The sequence below is a fragment of the Pipistrellus hanaki genome (genome assembly GCF_964339955.1).
Source record: "Pipistrellus hanaki genome assembly, chromosome: 14".
Classification (NCBI taxonomy): domain Eukaryota; kingdom Metazoa; phylum Chordata; class Mammalia; order Chiroptera; family Vespertilionidae; genus Pipistrellus; species Pipistrellus hanaki.
In genome coordinates, this window is record NC_140516.1 from 24,014,332 (window position 1) to 24,031,912 (window position 17,581).

General features: G+C 39.0%; 1 protein-coding gene across 9 annotated transcripts in view; it reads left to right on the forward strand.

Moving 5' to 3' along the window:
- ANK3 (ankyrin 3) overlaps positions 1–17,581 on the forward strand; it is a 555,635-nt gene that overhangs the window by 406,414 nt on the left and 131,640 nt on the right. For all 9 annotated transcript variants that reach the window (XM_084903932.1, XM_084903938.1, XM_084903933.1 and 6 more), the window contains 2 exons: positions 10,756–10,854; positions 16,161–16,358. In XM_084903932.1, coding sequence (XP_084760058.1) covers positions 10,756–10,854; positions 16,161–16,358 — 297 coding nt within the window. The remainder of the gene's footprint in view (positions 1–10,755; positions 10,855–16,160; positions 16,359–17,581) is intronic.

Here is a 17,581-nt window from a genome sequence, read left to right on the forward strand (position 1 = left end):
TATATATATATATATATATATATATATATATATATATATTAGACAATGTGACTAAAGCTAACATTACTGAACTGTATACTTAAAAATGGTTAAAGTAAATTTTATATTGTTTTTTACAATTAAATTAAAAAAAAAAACACTACATATCTATCTAGCTAGGTGCTTGTCAGGTTGCTTTTTTGGTGTGATGGGTTGTGAGTAATTCGAATCAAGCTTGAATCCCACGTTCTGGGTTTAGCTAGTTGACTCAGGTAGGATATTTAACCTTCTGCACGTTATTTCTCCTTGCAAATAAGAACACTTAATGGCTACCGTGCAGCATTTTCATAAGATCAAGCTAATGTTTGTAAACTATGTGGTATAAAGTCATCCAGAAATAAATGCTAGCCATTGCTAGTATATCTCAGAGCTCTAATCGCATTAAACTTCTAACCAAGGCATTTCTTTCAGCATTTCATGCATTTGTTACAAGGTGCAAGCAAGAGCCAGGTTAACAAAAGGTGGTCTTGCTATAGACATCTACATAGATAGGAATTTGGGGTAGCTTTCCCTGTCTTGTAATTGTACCTCTCACAGCCCTGTGCTTCTTCCTTCAAGAATCCTGATCTCCATGTTTCTAAAACTGGCCTGGTAACCTGAACTTGATTGCTGTAGCTCCTAAATGGACTACGTCATATATTAGTCACTACATTTATTTTCCTCAACTAGTAAATGATTACCGAGCACCTACCTGGGGTCAGATATAGGGGTTGATGGAACAAGACCAGATACTTTCCCTGCCCTCATGGCGCTGGTAGGAAGTTCGTCCCGTGTATTCTAATCCTAAGGTAACCCAGCCAAGGTATTTGGCAGGAGACCCAAACATCTTTTTCCTGATGACTGTTGAACCTGAAAATTATGGATATATTTTTTAAAAAAATAAGCTTTCCAGAAAGGAGTAAAGAAAGATGAGGGTTTACTTGTCTGACTAGGGAAGTAAATTGAATTTCAATCAAATAAATATTGGTATGTAGTAATATAATCTAATGAATAATATATTATTTAGACTCTACTGATAAGTTGAGTATACACACTGTAATCCTTAACTTGAATAGATATCTTATTGAACTGACTTGGTGTCACTTAATAAGAAGCAATTGCCAGTAGATAACAAATGCTAGAACCATTGCTTTAAATGCCAGGGATCTCCTGCTAAGTATGGCTATTTAAAGAGGCTTAAGAATGAAAAACAGAGGCCTTGCTTATGCCAGTTGAATATCACAGTAGCTAGTGGATCGTTTGTAAAAAGGGAGAATCTTTAAGAAGGGAAGGCAGTCAATGGGAAAGAGAAGCTTGGAGAGAGATATCTGGATTTCCAGCTGAGGTTTTAGCAAATGTGTGGATCAGAAATCACTTCATTTCATCCTCTCTTGATATAATCATCAATCACTTCTCAATCATTTGTTAAACACTTGCTGTTTTAGGTACCAAAAAAGGGAGAAAAGGGTACACAGGAAATTCTGGGGCATAAAGATGGGGCATATGTTGTCCTAGGGGAGGGCCAGGATAAAAACACAAAGCACTCTTCTGAGAGAAAGTATCAGAGATGAAATAATGTGCACAGGCAAGTGGATGGTGCAACTGGGTTCCCATGCCACTTTGCCTCTCGGTTCTGAAAGGCTGTCTTCTTTTAAACAAGACGTAGATTCCTTCCTATGGGTTTAAACTGGATTTACTTTTCTTCTGTGTTGGGTGACACATGAGTGTGAGGGAGACTTAGAGAAGCTGAGGACAGAAAAGCCCATCATTCTTCTATTGCTGTCCTGCGTGGAGTGGGGTGACGGTGGGACCAGGCGCAGACTGAATTCCTGGCAGACTGAATGGGAGAAAGTGTAGTATTGGGTCGGCAGCTAAGTAATTGCGGATTTTTTAAAGAAAATCAAAGACAATTTTTTCATGGAACTAAATAACTTTATTCTGTAATGTATTGCCCATTTTGATCAATGACCTTTTGCCATCTTTCAGGCAGCATCATAATCCCACGTTCAAAAAACTTCTGGTTTTTATTAGCAAAAAACTGAATCAGGTACGATTTGACATCATCATCATTATTGAAATTTTTACCATTCAAGGAGTTTTGTAAAGACCGAAACAAAAAGTAATCAGATGGTGCAAGGTCAGGACTATATGGTGGATGTGGCAAAACATCCCAACCAAGCTCCATTAATTTTTGCCGAGTGACCAAAGATGTGTGTGGCCTTGCATTGTCATGATGGAATACAACACCTTTTCGATTTGTCAATTCGGGCCGCTTTTCTTCAACTGCATTGTTTAATTTCGTTAGTTGTTCAATGTAGACATCAGAATTGATTGTTCGGTTAGGTGGTAAGACTTCAAAGTAGACAATTCCTTTGTAATCCCACCAAACTGATAACAAAACCTTCTTTTGATGAATATCAGCTTTTGATGTTGTTTGAGTTGGTTCACCTGGCCTGCTCCACGATCTTTTCCGCTTGATATTGTTGTAAACAACCCATTTTTCATTGCCAGTTATCAGTCGTTTTAAAAATGGATCATTTTCATTACGTTTCTTTAGCAAATCGCAGCTGTTAATGCGTTGCGTTAACTGTGATTCTTTCAGTTCGTGAGGAACCCATGTATCGAGTTTTTGAACATAGCCAAGTTGTTTTAAGTGATTTTCAATGCATGTATGTGATACATGAAGCTTCTCTGCAATCTCACGTGTTGTACTGTGACAGTCCGAATTGATTATTGCTTTGATTAGGGCGTCATCAACTTCAACTGGACGACCAGAGCGTCTTTCATCTTTGAGTGAAAAATCACCAGAACGAAATTTGGCAAACCAATTTTGACACTGCCGTTCTTTTAAGGCTTCGTCACCATAAACAGCACATAACTTTTTATGAGCTTGCGATGCGTTTTTCCCTTTGCGGAAATAAAAAAGCAAAATATGACGAAAATGTTCCTTTTGATTTTCCATTTTTCAACGAACACCAAACAAAAACTACAAAACAGATCAAAAAACTTTTTTTACTGATTAACAGCTGAATAGCCAACTATCAAATAACAAAATGTGTTTTACATTTGTACTACGTCTGCAAACCTAAAAATTCAACTGAAGCCATATATGTGTGAAACCCGCAATTACTTAGTTGCCGACCCAATACATACTCAAAATACGTCAACTATTCTGTGGTCTCCTCATCAGAGCTTCCCTTGTCTCTTGCTGAAATAACAGAGTAGCTGGATGTGTGGGCTTGAAAGGGAGGGAGGGAGCCAGTTAAAATGTCAGAAAACCCTGGGGACAAGCCTAAAAACTGACAACAGATTTTCATCAATACGTGTTTTAACAACATAGTCCAGTGGCTTTTGAGAAAATACTGTTATCTACCCAGCTACCTCCTATAAGGTGTGTGCTACTGTTGGAGCTACCTTGTTTTTTGTTTTTGTTTTTGTTTTTCTTTATTGATTAAGGTATTACATATATGTCCTTATCCTCTCATTGACCCCCCCACATCCCCCTGGTGTCTTGTGTCCATTGGTTAGGCTTATATACATGCATACAAGTCCTTTGGTTGATCTCTCTCCCTTCCCCCCATCCTCCCCTACCTTCCCTCTAAGGTTTGATGGTCTGATTGATGCTTCTATGTCTCTAGATGTGTTTTTGTTCATCAGTTTATGTTGTTCATTATATTTCACAAATGAGTGAGATCATGAGATATTTATATTTCTCCAACTAAAGGACCATGTCTCTAAAGGACCTAATTTCCTTGCTCTGTTCCCTGCATGGGTTGTAGACCTAATAAAGAATTCCATTTAAAGGCAGACCCCTTAGGCCCAGCCTTGTGTAGCTCAGTGGTTGAGAATTGACCTATGAACCAGGAAGTCGTGGTTCAATTCCCTGTCGGGGCACATGCCAGGGTTTTGGGTTCAATCCCCAGTGTGGGGCATGCAGGAGGCAGCCAAACAGTTATTCTCTCTCATCGTTGATGTTTTTCTCTCTCTCTTCCTCTCTCTGAAAACAATGGAAATATATATATTTTTTTAAATAAATAAAAATATCAGTCTGTTAGGTTTATATTTTGGAAATAAAATATTTGATATATATAGCACACAAAATGAAACTAATAGTGTAAATACAATTATAATATTCCAAAATTCTCATATTATACATGAAGTGGTATAATCTTATTTCAATATAATATATATTATTATGTAATAATACAATCTAATGAATAATATATTATTTAGACTCCACTGATAAGGATACATGCTGTAATCCCTAGGGCAACCACTAAAAAGAGATTTCATTAAAAATTTAAAGTAGAAGATAGCTAGTGGCCTAAATGATCATGAAATGATTAGAATAATAAATAATGCTCGAACCAAAAGAAGACCAGAAAGGAGGGACAAAAAGCATGAAGAAAATGGGAAAAGACACAACACATAGCATAAGGGTTTATTTTTAGGCTCAGAGAGAAAGCTGTGATTTTCCAAGCAGAAAATTGCCTTATTTTAGTTTAGTATTAAACATATAGAATACATGCCAGGATAAAAAGGAAGGGAATTAGAAAGATACAGTTTTTTTTATATATAAACAGCCGAAATGAATTTTTTTATGTGAAAAGGAAATTGCTTGGTACAGTAGAAGGAATCCAGTCCCTCTGACAGAGGCAAGCCTGAGGTTAAAGTCTATGTCAAGCACTTACTTGCATGTGACCTCGGATGAGTACATTAATCCTCTGGAGCAGCTTTCTCATCTATAAGTGAATTTCACAGGTCATTCTCTCCAGTTGCCGAGATTCAGTAATAGAGCACCTGTGACAATAGGAGGGTTTCAAAACATGTTATTTCACTTCCTCTTAGGCCAAATCCCCAACCGCCCAACACGCACAAAAGGGGAGTACAGTCAGAACTTTTAGTGAAAGATCCAGATGTGAGAATAGCTATTAGAGGGCAATTGAGACTCTTAATGTGTTTGGTTGTCATCATTACTCTCTTCTCCAGAGCACTACCTGTTCTTTGTTTTTAGTTTCCAATTAAACATCCCATCCTTTTTTACATCCACAACAGAGAAAAGTGAATGGCCACAGAGTTCTCTCTGCTTGATTTCCTTTCTCTTCTCCAGAGTGAGTTTTTTCTTAGAAGAAAGAAAAGAAAGGAAGCGAGAGGCCACAAATCAAAATAAATGTCTCTTTTTGACAGGATCTCCTAGATCACAGATTTCTGTTATTTCAGTCTGGGCATTGAGCAAATTCAACCATTACAGACATCTTCCAGCTTCGAGATTCCTAGGTGTGATGCCTTAATGCCCTGCTCTGTGCTTTTCAGAAAAACCAGGTGTGAAAGAATGCTTTTCTGGCCTTCGGATGTGCAACATTTTGCTCATAAGCTAACAAAAGAGAGCATTTTGGCCAGCCAGGAAAGCGCAGCTCCTCCCCTCACTAATCATATTGCTGTCACCAAAATGAAATATGAGAGCTGGCCCAGCCAGTTTGCCTGGCCTCAGAATTCTGCCCAGGGAATACGCATTCATTATGTTAGTGCTTTAAAAATCAGGGGGATTGGGGGAAAAAAATTACTAACCCCATGCAATTTCATTTCCCTCCCATAACGTTACTATGGCAACTCCCTTTCTTTCCCATCCAAATGGCATATGCTGCCTTTCTTGAGGCAGTCTCCCTTGAGCCCTGAGAATTGCCTTTGTCAAGCATTTGTGAGCTAGAGGTCGCTGCTGTTGTGTGCAGGTGAACTGCTTTTTGTCCCAGGACCCATTCTAGGTGACTCTGAACATTAATTGTAAATTTCTAGGAATTGGGAGCCAGTAAGAATCCTTATTTTATATTAGCCAACACATTTATCTAATTGTAGGGAAAGAAGTAAACCAGTTCACCGCTATATTGTGAACTACTACAATATTCACAGCAGCTCTTTTTTTTTTAAAGCTGAATTAAAAAGAGGAAAATATTTACAGCAAATATTCTGATATTTCTCTTATTCTTTTTTGTTAAAGGTAAGATTTCCTTCTCTCTTTTTTTTTTTTTTATGTATGTTTATTGATTTCAGAGGGATAGATAGAAACATCAATGATGAGAGGGAATCATTGATTGGCTGCCTCCTGAATGCCCCACATTGGGAATCGAGCCCACAACCCGGGCATGTGCCCTGACAGAGAGTTGAACCATGACCTTTTGGTTCATAGGTGACACTCAACCATTGAGTCATGCTGGCCAGGCTTTCTCTCAGTCAGAGCTAAGAAGTCATATTCTTTAGTCTGATTCAAATTTGTAAGTCACTTATCTATTGAGAGTTTTATTTTTCTGGAAGGTAAGAGACATTATTTTAATTGTGTTTCTGCAGTATCAAGTGAGTCTAGTCTTAAAGAAAAAGGAGAGCAAGGAAAGGAATTTTTAATGAACTAACCTGAAAAGATTTTTAAAAGACTAGACCAAACATTCACTTATTCACTCACTCCGTTTATTGATCCACTCAGTCACTTTTGTAAAGCAGCTTTTATGGACATGATACTTAGTTACTTTCTCCTGAGACTTGAATCTCCCTCAAACTAGTCACCTTGTCTTCAGACGTTATTTCTATGCCCAGGAATAACTAAAATACCAGGTAAAAAGCTATTGTTTCCCCCAAAGTGGGACAGATAAAATAAGATCGAAGTCCTGAAGGTAGAAGGGCCATGTCTCATTTTAGGAAAGGATTGAAAGAAACACGGTACTTTAACACAGTAGGGATCTGGATCTTGAAGAAAGTAGAAAGAAACCTTCCAGGTACAGAAAGTCATGTGGGCACAGCAGAAAGACAAGAAAATGGTAAGCTTTGGCTAGGTGCTGCATAAAAGAGTTTCATTGGGGGCCAAGTGTTGGCTGATGTTAGAAGGCTGAAGGCTAACCGGAGAAATATAGACTTGGCTGAGGCACTGAGCCGTGAGTGATACCCTGTTTCCCCGAAAATAAGACAGTGTCTTATATTAATTTTTTCTCCCAAAGTTGCACTAGGTCTTATTTTCAGGGGATGTCTTATCTTTCCATGCGCTAGGTCTTATTTTCAGAGGATATCTTATTTTTGGGGAAACACGGTAGTTACTGAAGTTCTTCAGAACACACAGTATCATAATCGGGACAGTGCTTCAGGAAAGTGAAGGATAAGCCACACCTATTTCATAATCAAAAAATTAATTCAAAATTCAACTATCCATTATGCCCCCAAATAGGTATTAAATAAAGTCAGCGCCTGCTAATTTTCCTCTTTTTTTTAACTGAATTAAGTGTGAATCACTAAACGGCAGGTACTTTTCAGTCTCACTGTGGATCAGCTGGCCTTGTCTCCATCTTCGTGACTCTGAAAACAGTGATGCTAAATAAAGATCTTACCTGAATGCTAGGTACCAGTTTCCCACTGACCTGTGAAGGTCCCACTGCCTGTGAGTCAGGCAGTCGTGACATCTCGCACAGCTTCCTGATGAGGCCTCTTTCCTGCCTGGGTTCTGGTCATTTGAAGAGCCATGCATCTTTGGAAAGTGCCAGAGGGCATCTGCACAAGATCCAGAGGCATTAGTCACTTGGAATCATTGATTAAAAATACTGCAGTGAAAGCTGCAGCTGAAAGAGCTGTGCTTCAGGTAGCTCTTTGCAGTTCAGCCAAGAACTTCTCTTGGAGAGCTAGCCAATTTATCATGGGAATAGGTGGTAAAAGTAACAACAGCTACGATCATGGCACTTCACAGCTCCTGAAACCGAGGAAAAAGGTCACTTTTCCTAACTGAGTCTCTAGATTCTGTAGGTTTTTAATAAATAAACACCAAAGATTAAAAGCAGCAGCTACAACAGAATGTAGATAAAGGAAGGCTAAGAGTAGCTAATTGTTTGAGTAGAGGGAGCATCTTTGTCTTAATAACTCTTCCAAGACATCCTTTGACTGTCTCTCAGTCACCAGTGGCCTAGTTCTGAATTGTGTGACCTTGAATGCGTAATTTTTGGGGGGTTTTAATCCTCAGCCGAGAAAATTTTTCCATTGATTTTTAGGAAGAGTGAAAAAGAGAGGGAAAGACAGAGCAAAACATTGATGTGAGAGAAACACATCAATTGGTTGCCTCCTGCACGAGCCCTGACCAGGCTCCAGGCCTGAGGAGGAGCCTGCAACCAAGGTACGTGCCCTTGACCAGAATTGAACCTGGAACTCTTTGGTCTGAAGGCCAGCGCTCTAGCCAATGAGCCAAACCAGCTAGGGCTTGGATGAATAATTTAAGCTCTTTGAAACCCAGCGTATTCATTTGTAAAATGAAAATTATGCCTTCCATATAGGGATGATTGGGAGGATGAAATGATTCCATGACTTGTGTTTGCTTCAAAAGTAATACAAGAAAGAAGAAGAGATCAGGATAAAATCAGAATTGATCATAGGCAGAGATTGTTGACACAGAACCAGACACCTAAAAGCTCATTACACTGTTTGGTCTAATGTACTCTGAAATATGTTTGAAGTTTTCAGTAATTAAAATGTTTTTAAAAGGTGAAATCAGTCAAAATGTGTCTGTAAGGAACAGTATATTTCCAAGGACTAAGGAGTTGGGATAGATTTTGCTCTTAGATTGCCAAATACTTGGAATGCCAAATGGAGCATTTTGCTTTGGGGAAAATTGTTTTCAATGATAAATGAGTTGGGCTAAAATTGTTATTTTTTCTGTGTGATCATAATTTGAAAATGTCTGCATATGTCCTGTCACAACTGAGGGTCTACTTATTAGAAAAATGAAAGAAACAAATTTGAACTTTAAGTTCATAAAAGATAATCACATTGAGAGAATGTGAGGTATTTTTGTGTGTTGGAAGGTACATATTGTTGTTATTTCTCCTTCAAATATTTTCAGGTTTACATTACTGGGAAGACATTTGGACTTCTTGGTGTTTTTCATTTGTTCTCAAATTTTATGTTATTAGCAAAATGCTGTTTCCAACTTGAAAGATGGTTATAATGCTTTACTTTGACATACAAGAGCAATTGTTTTAAATCAGCATAAAGGCAGAGTACTTAAACACGCTCAAAGAATGTTTGATTCACATTTCAGTGTCTAAGGAATTTTAATTCTACTGAGATTTAGCTAGTATTTTACAAGTAAGATTGATTATAAATTAGGATAATTAGGCTTATTTTCAATTCCAAGAACTGCTCGCACAATCTCAGAAGTGGTTTGAATACAGTGAATCCCATGTTGATGTATTTTAGAAAGATGCAGCTTTCCTTGCAGTAGGTGTCGTCAACCACAGGAGTCTTCAAGTTGGGGAATGAGAAGCTGGGCTGTGAAACAGTCTCCATAGGGTTTAGGGCCACTTAAGTAGTTTTAAGTGAATGGCTTTCCACTTCCTTACCTCCCTGCTAATTATCCTTTCCCACCTAGCCTTTAATACAATATCTCCCTCCTCATATGGCAGAAAGTTCTAACTTTCTAACTCTCGCCCAGAGTGCTACCACCTGTGAGGGTGAAGAAGGGAATGTAAAGGGGACAAAGGGAAGAGGACAAAATATTGGTGTCCTGTTAAAAACTACATGACTATAATGACTGGATAACATACCCTTCTGCCTATTGGACAGTTGTAAATCCTATAGCTACAAACAAAAATGAAGGATCTGGCCCTAACTGGTTTGGCTCAGTGGATAGAGCGTTGGCCTGTGGACTGAAGGGTCCCAGGTTCGATTCTGGTCAAGGGCATGTACCTTGGTTGCAGGCACATCCCCAGTAGGGGGTGTGCAGGAGGCAGCTGAATCGGTGTTTCTTTCTCATTGATGTTCCTAACTCTCTCTTCCTCTCCCTCTCCCTTCCTCTCTGAAAAAAATAAAATAAAATAAAAATAAAAATAAAAATGTATTTTTAAAAATTGAAGGCTCTAATGGAGTTGTCTTATGATATATTATTAAAAAAATATTTGGTACAATGTTCTAACAAAAGTTTATTTACTTATTTACACAGACAAGATTTCTCAGCACTAACATTTATCAAAGCAAAAATTGGGATATGATGCTAAAGTTTTAGCAATAAGTAATATGCATTGACAGATTGTGAATTAGTTGTGAAAAAAAATGTCTCATCAAGAGAGGACATTTTAAGAAACTGTTACTCTTGTTTAATAATCATAAAATTTGTAATGTGTTTTTGATGTTTTGATCAATTGTGTTTGAATAATTATAATGATCATTTCAACCAGGAGATTTATTTTGGATACTTAAAGCTTATGTTCTCAGGAGGTTTGTAAGTTTAAATTTATATTTTGGTGGCAGGGAAATATGATATGGTAATCAATAAAAAACACTCAAGCATAAAATTATATTACATTAAGATAAAATTATGTGGGGAAAGTGGTATAGAAATAAAAAATGTAAGAGGAAATTCCTATTACAAATTTCTATTTTCAACATTTATTTGTATATTTTTTAAGTGGTGGGTATCAAATTACATATACTATTTAGATTCCATTTGATAGTCAAGAATAGTGGGACAGTTATATATTAAAAGCTAGTAATTTCCCCTAATATGTGGAAATCACACACTTTGTGAACACTTAAACCTAAGGGGGAAAAACTTAGCTCTTGTTAAAATATGAAAGGACTGTGTCAGATGCGTCAGTAAAGGTTTGAAGCCCGCTGGTCCACAGCACACTGGAGGCTGCACTGAATCGGGAAGGAACAGTCTGCATGCACACAAAGCCCCATCGGATCTAACTGGAGATGCTGCCTTTTGTTCACTAGGACGGCCTGACACCGCTGCACTGTGGAGCCAGGAGCGGCCATGAGCAGGTGGTAGAAATGCTGCTCGACCGAGCTGCCCCCATTCTCTCAAAAACCAAGGTAATTTCTTCGTAGGTTTCGGGGCATTCGACTGTACTTAGCCTTGAATCCCTTCCCTGGTTGTTCCGCCCAGCCCTTTGAGTTAAGCAGAAAATGCCATCGTTTCCATTCAGCAATGAGAGGGGCTGTGCTCACCAAATCTCTGGAGAACCTCACAATCAGTTTGGGCTCCTAAAGCCTTCAGTAAGAAGAATTCTCCCACAAAGCCAATTTTGCATGTGTAGGTTTTGTTTCTTTCTATCAGGAGCACTTAGTGCTTGATGGTACTCTGTGGTTGCTTGTTGGGGAAGGAAAGATCTTTTAAGGTCTAGATTCTCTAATGTCTAGGGAACCGACTCTCTTTCGTCAGCCTTTTGGTTTATTTCATGAATGTTCACAGACTGGTAATGAGGCCAAGGATGTCATTTGACCGACAAAGAATGAAAACTTTGGAAAGATTACACCTTGCTTGGTGTCACAGGGAAAGTTCACATATCTGAAAAGCACACATATGAATTGCCTGGGGAAAAAAATGTTTTACTAAGTGTCTTCTAGATTTTTTCATGGTAAAACCATTTGACCATATTTGGGGGGGGGGGGGGGAAAGAGGGGAATATTTGTAAATAAATTTTGGAACTACCCCATAGTCACCAGTATTTTTATTAATCAATGATTTTGGAAGCTCTATGAAGCTTTATAAAGAGCCTTAATCTCTTAACTTTACCAAAACAAAAAAAAATTACATGCAACTCCTGTTTGCACCCTAATCAGTGTTTCCTACTTTAGGGAAGATAGACAGGGTGGAGGTAGTCTCAGCGGTTCCATCACTCATTTGAGATGCGGAGTTTAGATTGGCAAGCTCTGGAGGTGTCACCCTACAGAAGTAAACAGTCATGATTTCTCATTGTGGTGCTGACATCTGGGTCTCTCAGGTGCTTTCACCTAGACTACCTACCCGTTCTTTTCCATTCCTGTGGCCCATATCTGTCTATCTTCACACCACCACTGTCTTCTGAGCCACAGCATCTCTCACTGAACCCTTGTCGTAGCTTCATTGCTGGTTCCCCATTTCCCTCCTTGCTTCTCTACAACCCAGTTTCCATTTTGCAGTCAGAGTGGCCATATGAACTGTCCAACCAAGTCATGTCAACCTTGTGCCTAAAAACCTGATTAATTCTCGTTTTTCTCTTTAAAATTAATTTTTATTTTATCAAAGCAATGTGAATCACTGGCATGTCAGCTCTGTGAGCAGAGAAACGTATTCTGTCTTGTTAAACTTCGTCTTCATGTATGGAACAGCCTGGTACCTAACAGATGCTCAGTTACTGATTGAATGAATGAACGTGTTCATAAAATCATTGTATCATCTTCTTTCTCCTGTTGCTCATTTCATTATCTATTTGGATTTTGTTTTTGTTTTTTGTTTTCTGTGGAGGTTTTTGTGTGTGTGGTTTTTTTTTTTGTGTGTGTGTGTATGTTGTTGTTTTTTTCTGGAGAAATCTCATTTTTTCCTTCCATGCTTTTAATATTCAAGAGCAATTTCTTATACTCTGATAGCTTCTTTTCTTAAAGCATCCAGGTCTTGTTTTATGGAAACAATATTTTATGTTACCTTTTTGAAGTAACTCCTCTTCAATGTAATTTTCCTCCCGCTTCTATGTCCATAATTCCTCAAGTGTCTTAGTTTCTCTTTGTTGGCTTTGGCTCACTCTTCCATGTTGGGGGTTTCCCACCCAGGTGCGTTAGGTGGTGGCAGGTTGGAGCGGCCCTCTAATGTCAGGATACGGTGTGCTTTTCTCTGAGAAGTTCCTTCCGTTTTTTGAGAGACCGAATTCTCCAACCTTTGCTAAATTACTGTGTGAGTAATTTAGAGCAGCGATTTTCAAATGTTTTCATCTCCTGGCACACATACACTAATTACTGAAATTCTGTGGCACAACCAAAATATATTGTTTGCCTGTCGGACATCATTTTAATCCATTCACACTGGATGGCTATTGTGTTGACCATTGTCGTGTCTTGGTTTGGGGAAAGAGGTCAGTGTACCTGGCTAATAGTCAGGTATTACATGTTTCAAAAATTCATACTGCACACCAGTTGAAAATCATTGGTTTACAGTAAGGAAAAGAAAAGGGCTGTTAATGTCCCTGTCCTGTGTGTATACTTTAATCGTAACAATGATAACTTATAGAGCGATAAACTGCATACTGGTTTCTAAGCACTTTACGTAATATAGTATCTCCTCACAATAGCTCTAAAAGATCCTAATATCACGATTATACCCCTTTTATATATTGGAAAACCGAGGCCCAATAAAGTAGCTTCCTCACAACATCTCAGCTATTAGCCGAACAAGAACTTGAAGCAGGCAGTCTGCTATAGACACCGGGCAGCACCTGCACTGTGAGCACCTGGTCTCAGTCCCGAGCCTCCCCACTGCTCTCTGCTCCGCCTGGGCCTTTGCATCCAGAGTCTCTCTAGCTTACTTTTTCCAGAGACTAACCTTCTGGCTTCCTACATGGGGGCAGGCATCTGGCTTTGCTGGGTTGGAAGGGCCTGGAGACCTGACAGCTCTGTACACAGGGGAACCAATCCTACTTTCTCGGCATTAAGCCTCACTTTTATCTTTCTGAGAGTACTGTGTATCCACATCCCCTGCCTTTGGGGCATTAGAGAGGCACACCCATTGGCTTTGTTACACCCAGTGGCATGCTGGAGCCAGATCATCGAGCCTATTGTGTACATCTCGTGCCAGCTCCACCCCCAATAACTTGGTGTTGGTCACTTGAAATTGGTCGTGGAGGTCTTGACATCATGGGGATTGGCAGATACTGCATATCAGGGCCTTCTTTTTCAAAGAGCTGCTGTTAAACCTTTATCAGCACACCACTGATTATACCCCTCCATGGACTTGGGTTTTAGCCTTCTTTCTTCTGCTGGGAAGTTAACACATTTATATCCTTTCTTCATATTCCCAAATGTATAGACAGTGCCCATCTATTTTTGTTTCCTATGTGTGTATGTGGGTGCACACACACACATACATGCACATGCCCTTATGGATTTTGCCTTTTAAATTCCTTTAATGCTTTTTAGTGAGCATTTGGGAAAAGATGGATAAACACATACGTCTTTTTTATCATGTTTACCTGCAAGTTTCCCGTGTCCTAAACTCTCACTAGAATTTGGCCACCTTTTTGCTTCATCGCCTCTTGTTGGGCTCCTTACCATCTTCCAGACAACTGGCCTCAGCCTTGTTTCGCTTCCTAAAATACACCAAGTTTGTTCTCATTTCCTGTTCTCTTAGACTGAATTCCCTCAACCTGTCCCAGATCACTGCAGTCTCCACATGTTTCTTTTTCAACTCAAATTTCTTCTCAGCAGCCTTCTTCTTCTCCATTGGTTTATTTGTGTGCTCGCGCTCTCTCTCCATTAAAATGAAAGCAAGAACTTTGATTAATTAAGTGTGGTACCCCAAGCACCTACATAGGTGCCTAACATATATGGTAGCCCTTTGGTAAATATTTGTTGAATGACTATTACGTGAATAAATGGATTCCTAACTGTAAGACCATCTGTCTAATTCTTCAAGACTCATCTTTCTGAGCTAAGAAAACCCATCACAATGGATCCGTATTTTCAGCTTGATGAAGGTGCCATGTGTAATAAGACCCCTCTCCACAAGGCAAATGACCTCTACTTTCTTCTTGTCTTTCCCCAGTGACCTATGCTATCCATCATGTGTCATTAGTTTGTGTATGGTTAGAGAATTGCCTTCATTTACTGACACTGCTTTCCTTTTCTACTCTCTCTATGTCACTTGTTCTCTCAGATTTTGTGATTTTGTTTACTGCATGTTTTCTCAAAGACTGTATCAAAACATAAAGCAAAGGAATGTTTTGGCAGGAAATAAAAGAGTGCATATGGTCAGTTGGGGATGGCAGTATTGCAAATGAGAAATGTTCCCATCCTTTTTTGCACCTTAATTTCTACTTTGTTCAAAATGTTTGCAGGAATTTTTTAGATAGAAGTATCCTGCCTCCCTGACATTGTAAGAAGCCTTTTAAATTTACATAAATATTTATTGAGCTCTTTTCTATATATGCAAGGCTCTCTGCTGGCCAATATGGGAAAGTTGAAATATATGTCAGTGAGTGAATGATACCAGGAGAGTGTCTAGAGCAAGGCTTGCATTTTTTTTTTTTTTATTTACCTTGAACTTCCATTTTATATTATTCGTTGATAAATCAGGGGAAATAACTTGTCTTAGAGGATTCAGAATACTTGGTTCATCAGTGCATACTTAACATACCATTATTTTCAACATTTACTGATGGCCACTTTTTTGGAAACTGAAATTGCTGTCACTTTTTCTCCGCAAAAATATGTTAAATTATGTTACAGTAACTAACAGGGCCTTTCTTGATAATTGGATTCTCTAGGAATTTCCCAGGCTCCTCCAATTTGCCTACATATTTAAAGGAAGCATGCTTGGAAAGACTGACAACTTTTTAATTGTTTACTTTTAAAGTCCAACTGACGTACAATATTATTTTAGTTTCAGAATGACGTAATACCTTGTTTCCGTCTGCATTAGGAAACATACTGAATACTAAGTGCCACTCTAATCTCTTTTAATTTTTATTTATCTGTGAACCCATTCATGTCTTCTCTCAGCTCTTCATGTGAATTTCTGACTCGTTCCTATTGCACATAGTTAACTGTGTCATTGAACCCGGTTGATTTAAACTGAGTTGATTTAAGCTTCAATTAATGGCTTGGTCACTGCCTTGCCTTTCCTCATTATAGACACATGGGGGCGCCAGATTAATGGGACATGAAAAAAATAGGTTCCTTTCTACATTGACATGAGATGAAATGTGTTCTTGTAAGCAGACCTTTTTATTCACTGAATCAATACAGTATTCGATATCAAGTATTAGCAACTCATAAGGACAAAATGAAAACCTACTAAACACCAGCCTGTCCTGCTTTTGTTTTATCTTTTTCAGTCTGGAAAATTAAGAATTCCAATCCACTGGTGATGCAATGAATAATGGATTTTAGTGCAACTCACATTTTTTAAATCAGAAAAAGAAATTATCTTTGAAAATGTATTGATTTCTATTGCTATAAGAATTCAGAGGACTAGTTTTAAAAGTTCAAAAACAGTTGTCAAAACCTTTGAAACACTAGAAGGTACTTCTGTATGAAAAACTAGAGTTTTTAATCTATTCACATCTGTGCTATATTTTGTGTCTGGCACATTTTTTTTTTTTTTTACTAAAAGCCATCATAATAAACTCTGATTCTCTTGTGTGTTCCAGAATGGACTGTCCCCACTGCACATGGCCACGCAAGGGGATCACTTGAACTGTGTCCAGCTTCTCCTCCAGCACAACGTGCCTGTGGATGACGTCACCAACGACTACCTGACCGCCCTGCACGTGGCCGCCCACTGTGGCCATTACAAAGTGGCCAAGGTTCTCTTGGACAAGAAAGCTAACCCCAATGCCAAAGCCCTGGTGAGTGGCTTGGCCAAAAGGTCGAGATGTTGTCTTGCTGAGGACATGCTGCCTCTGTATGCGAAGGGATTGCTCTTGAGGTCTAATTAAACCAAGTGCACTTCTCCTCAACTTTTTCAAGGAGGTATCCTTCTGGGAAATCTGTAAAACCTCCTTTTTCTGACACCAGCGAGGTTTGTGGGGTTCGCTCGTTAACCCCGAGCTCTGGGGGAGTGACTCCGTCACTGAAAGCATCATTTGTATGAAATCCTATCTGGTCTTGTAGTTGCCTTACAATGTAGCAGAGAAGTCAGCATAGGCCTTGGTGACCTTTAGGGTCACACCAGTGATTCTCTTATGTAAACGAAACCCAAAGACCATGCAAATCTAAACTTCCTGAGGTACTCCACCTTATCTTACTGTAGGTAAAGTTATAATCCAGCTATTAAAAGTTTCTTCTGAGGCAAAATGATTTAAAAACACACACACACAAAAAAAAAGAAAAACACAACACCACATACATTATCAACCATGAAAAGTCTAGGAATTTATGAGCTAAAATGCTATGTTAAGCATGTAAGTTAATGACATATGGCCTGTCTTCTACACAAATCTCAATGTTGGTCTACTAGTCTGAAGTCTTAGCTCCTAAAATGACTTGCTGTTTTAACCCTTAGCTCTGTATGGGAATTTGTTTGTTGTCTTAGAAAAATAAATGGTCCCAATTGAGTCAGCTGTTTAAATTTAGTTCAGAAGAAGCACCCACGTTTTGGAAAAACTAAATCACCAAAATGCTAAGGAGAACCTGTGAGTGTATTCATCCCATCAGCCCTGTTGGGGAGGGTCCCTGCCCCTTTCCAGTTGTGGTCACGTTGGCTGAATGGATCCACTGTCTGGCTCTGAAATTCAGGGTGGGCAGCCAAGGATGAGGAGAGGGGAGCTCTCCAGACCCCCAGGCAGCTGCGTGACCATAGTCATTCTAAGTGCTTTTCTTAGAGCAGCATGTTAAGAGCGGTTGACCTGACCCATGTATCAAACATATCTTTAAATTCTGGGAAGGGAGGAAAACAAATTAGCAGTCATGACTCATTTTCCATACAAGAAAAAAAAAAAAAAAAAGCCTTAAAACAGGGTGTGTGCTCTCACAGTCATTTTCCTCTGACTCGAAAGATTTCGCAACATGTGAAGGCTGTAGCCAGTCATCCTGGCGTGGACTCTGGCCAGGTAAAGGGAAGCACCTGCCG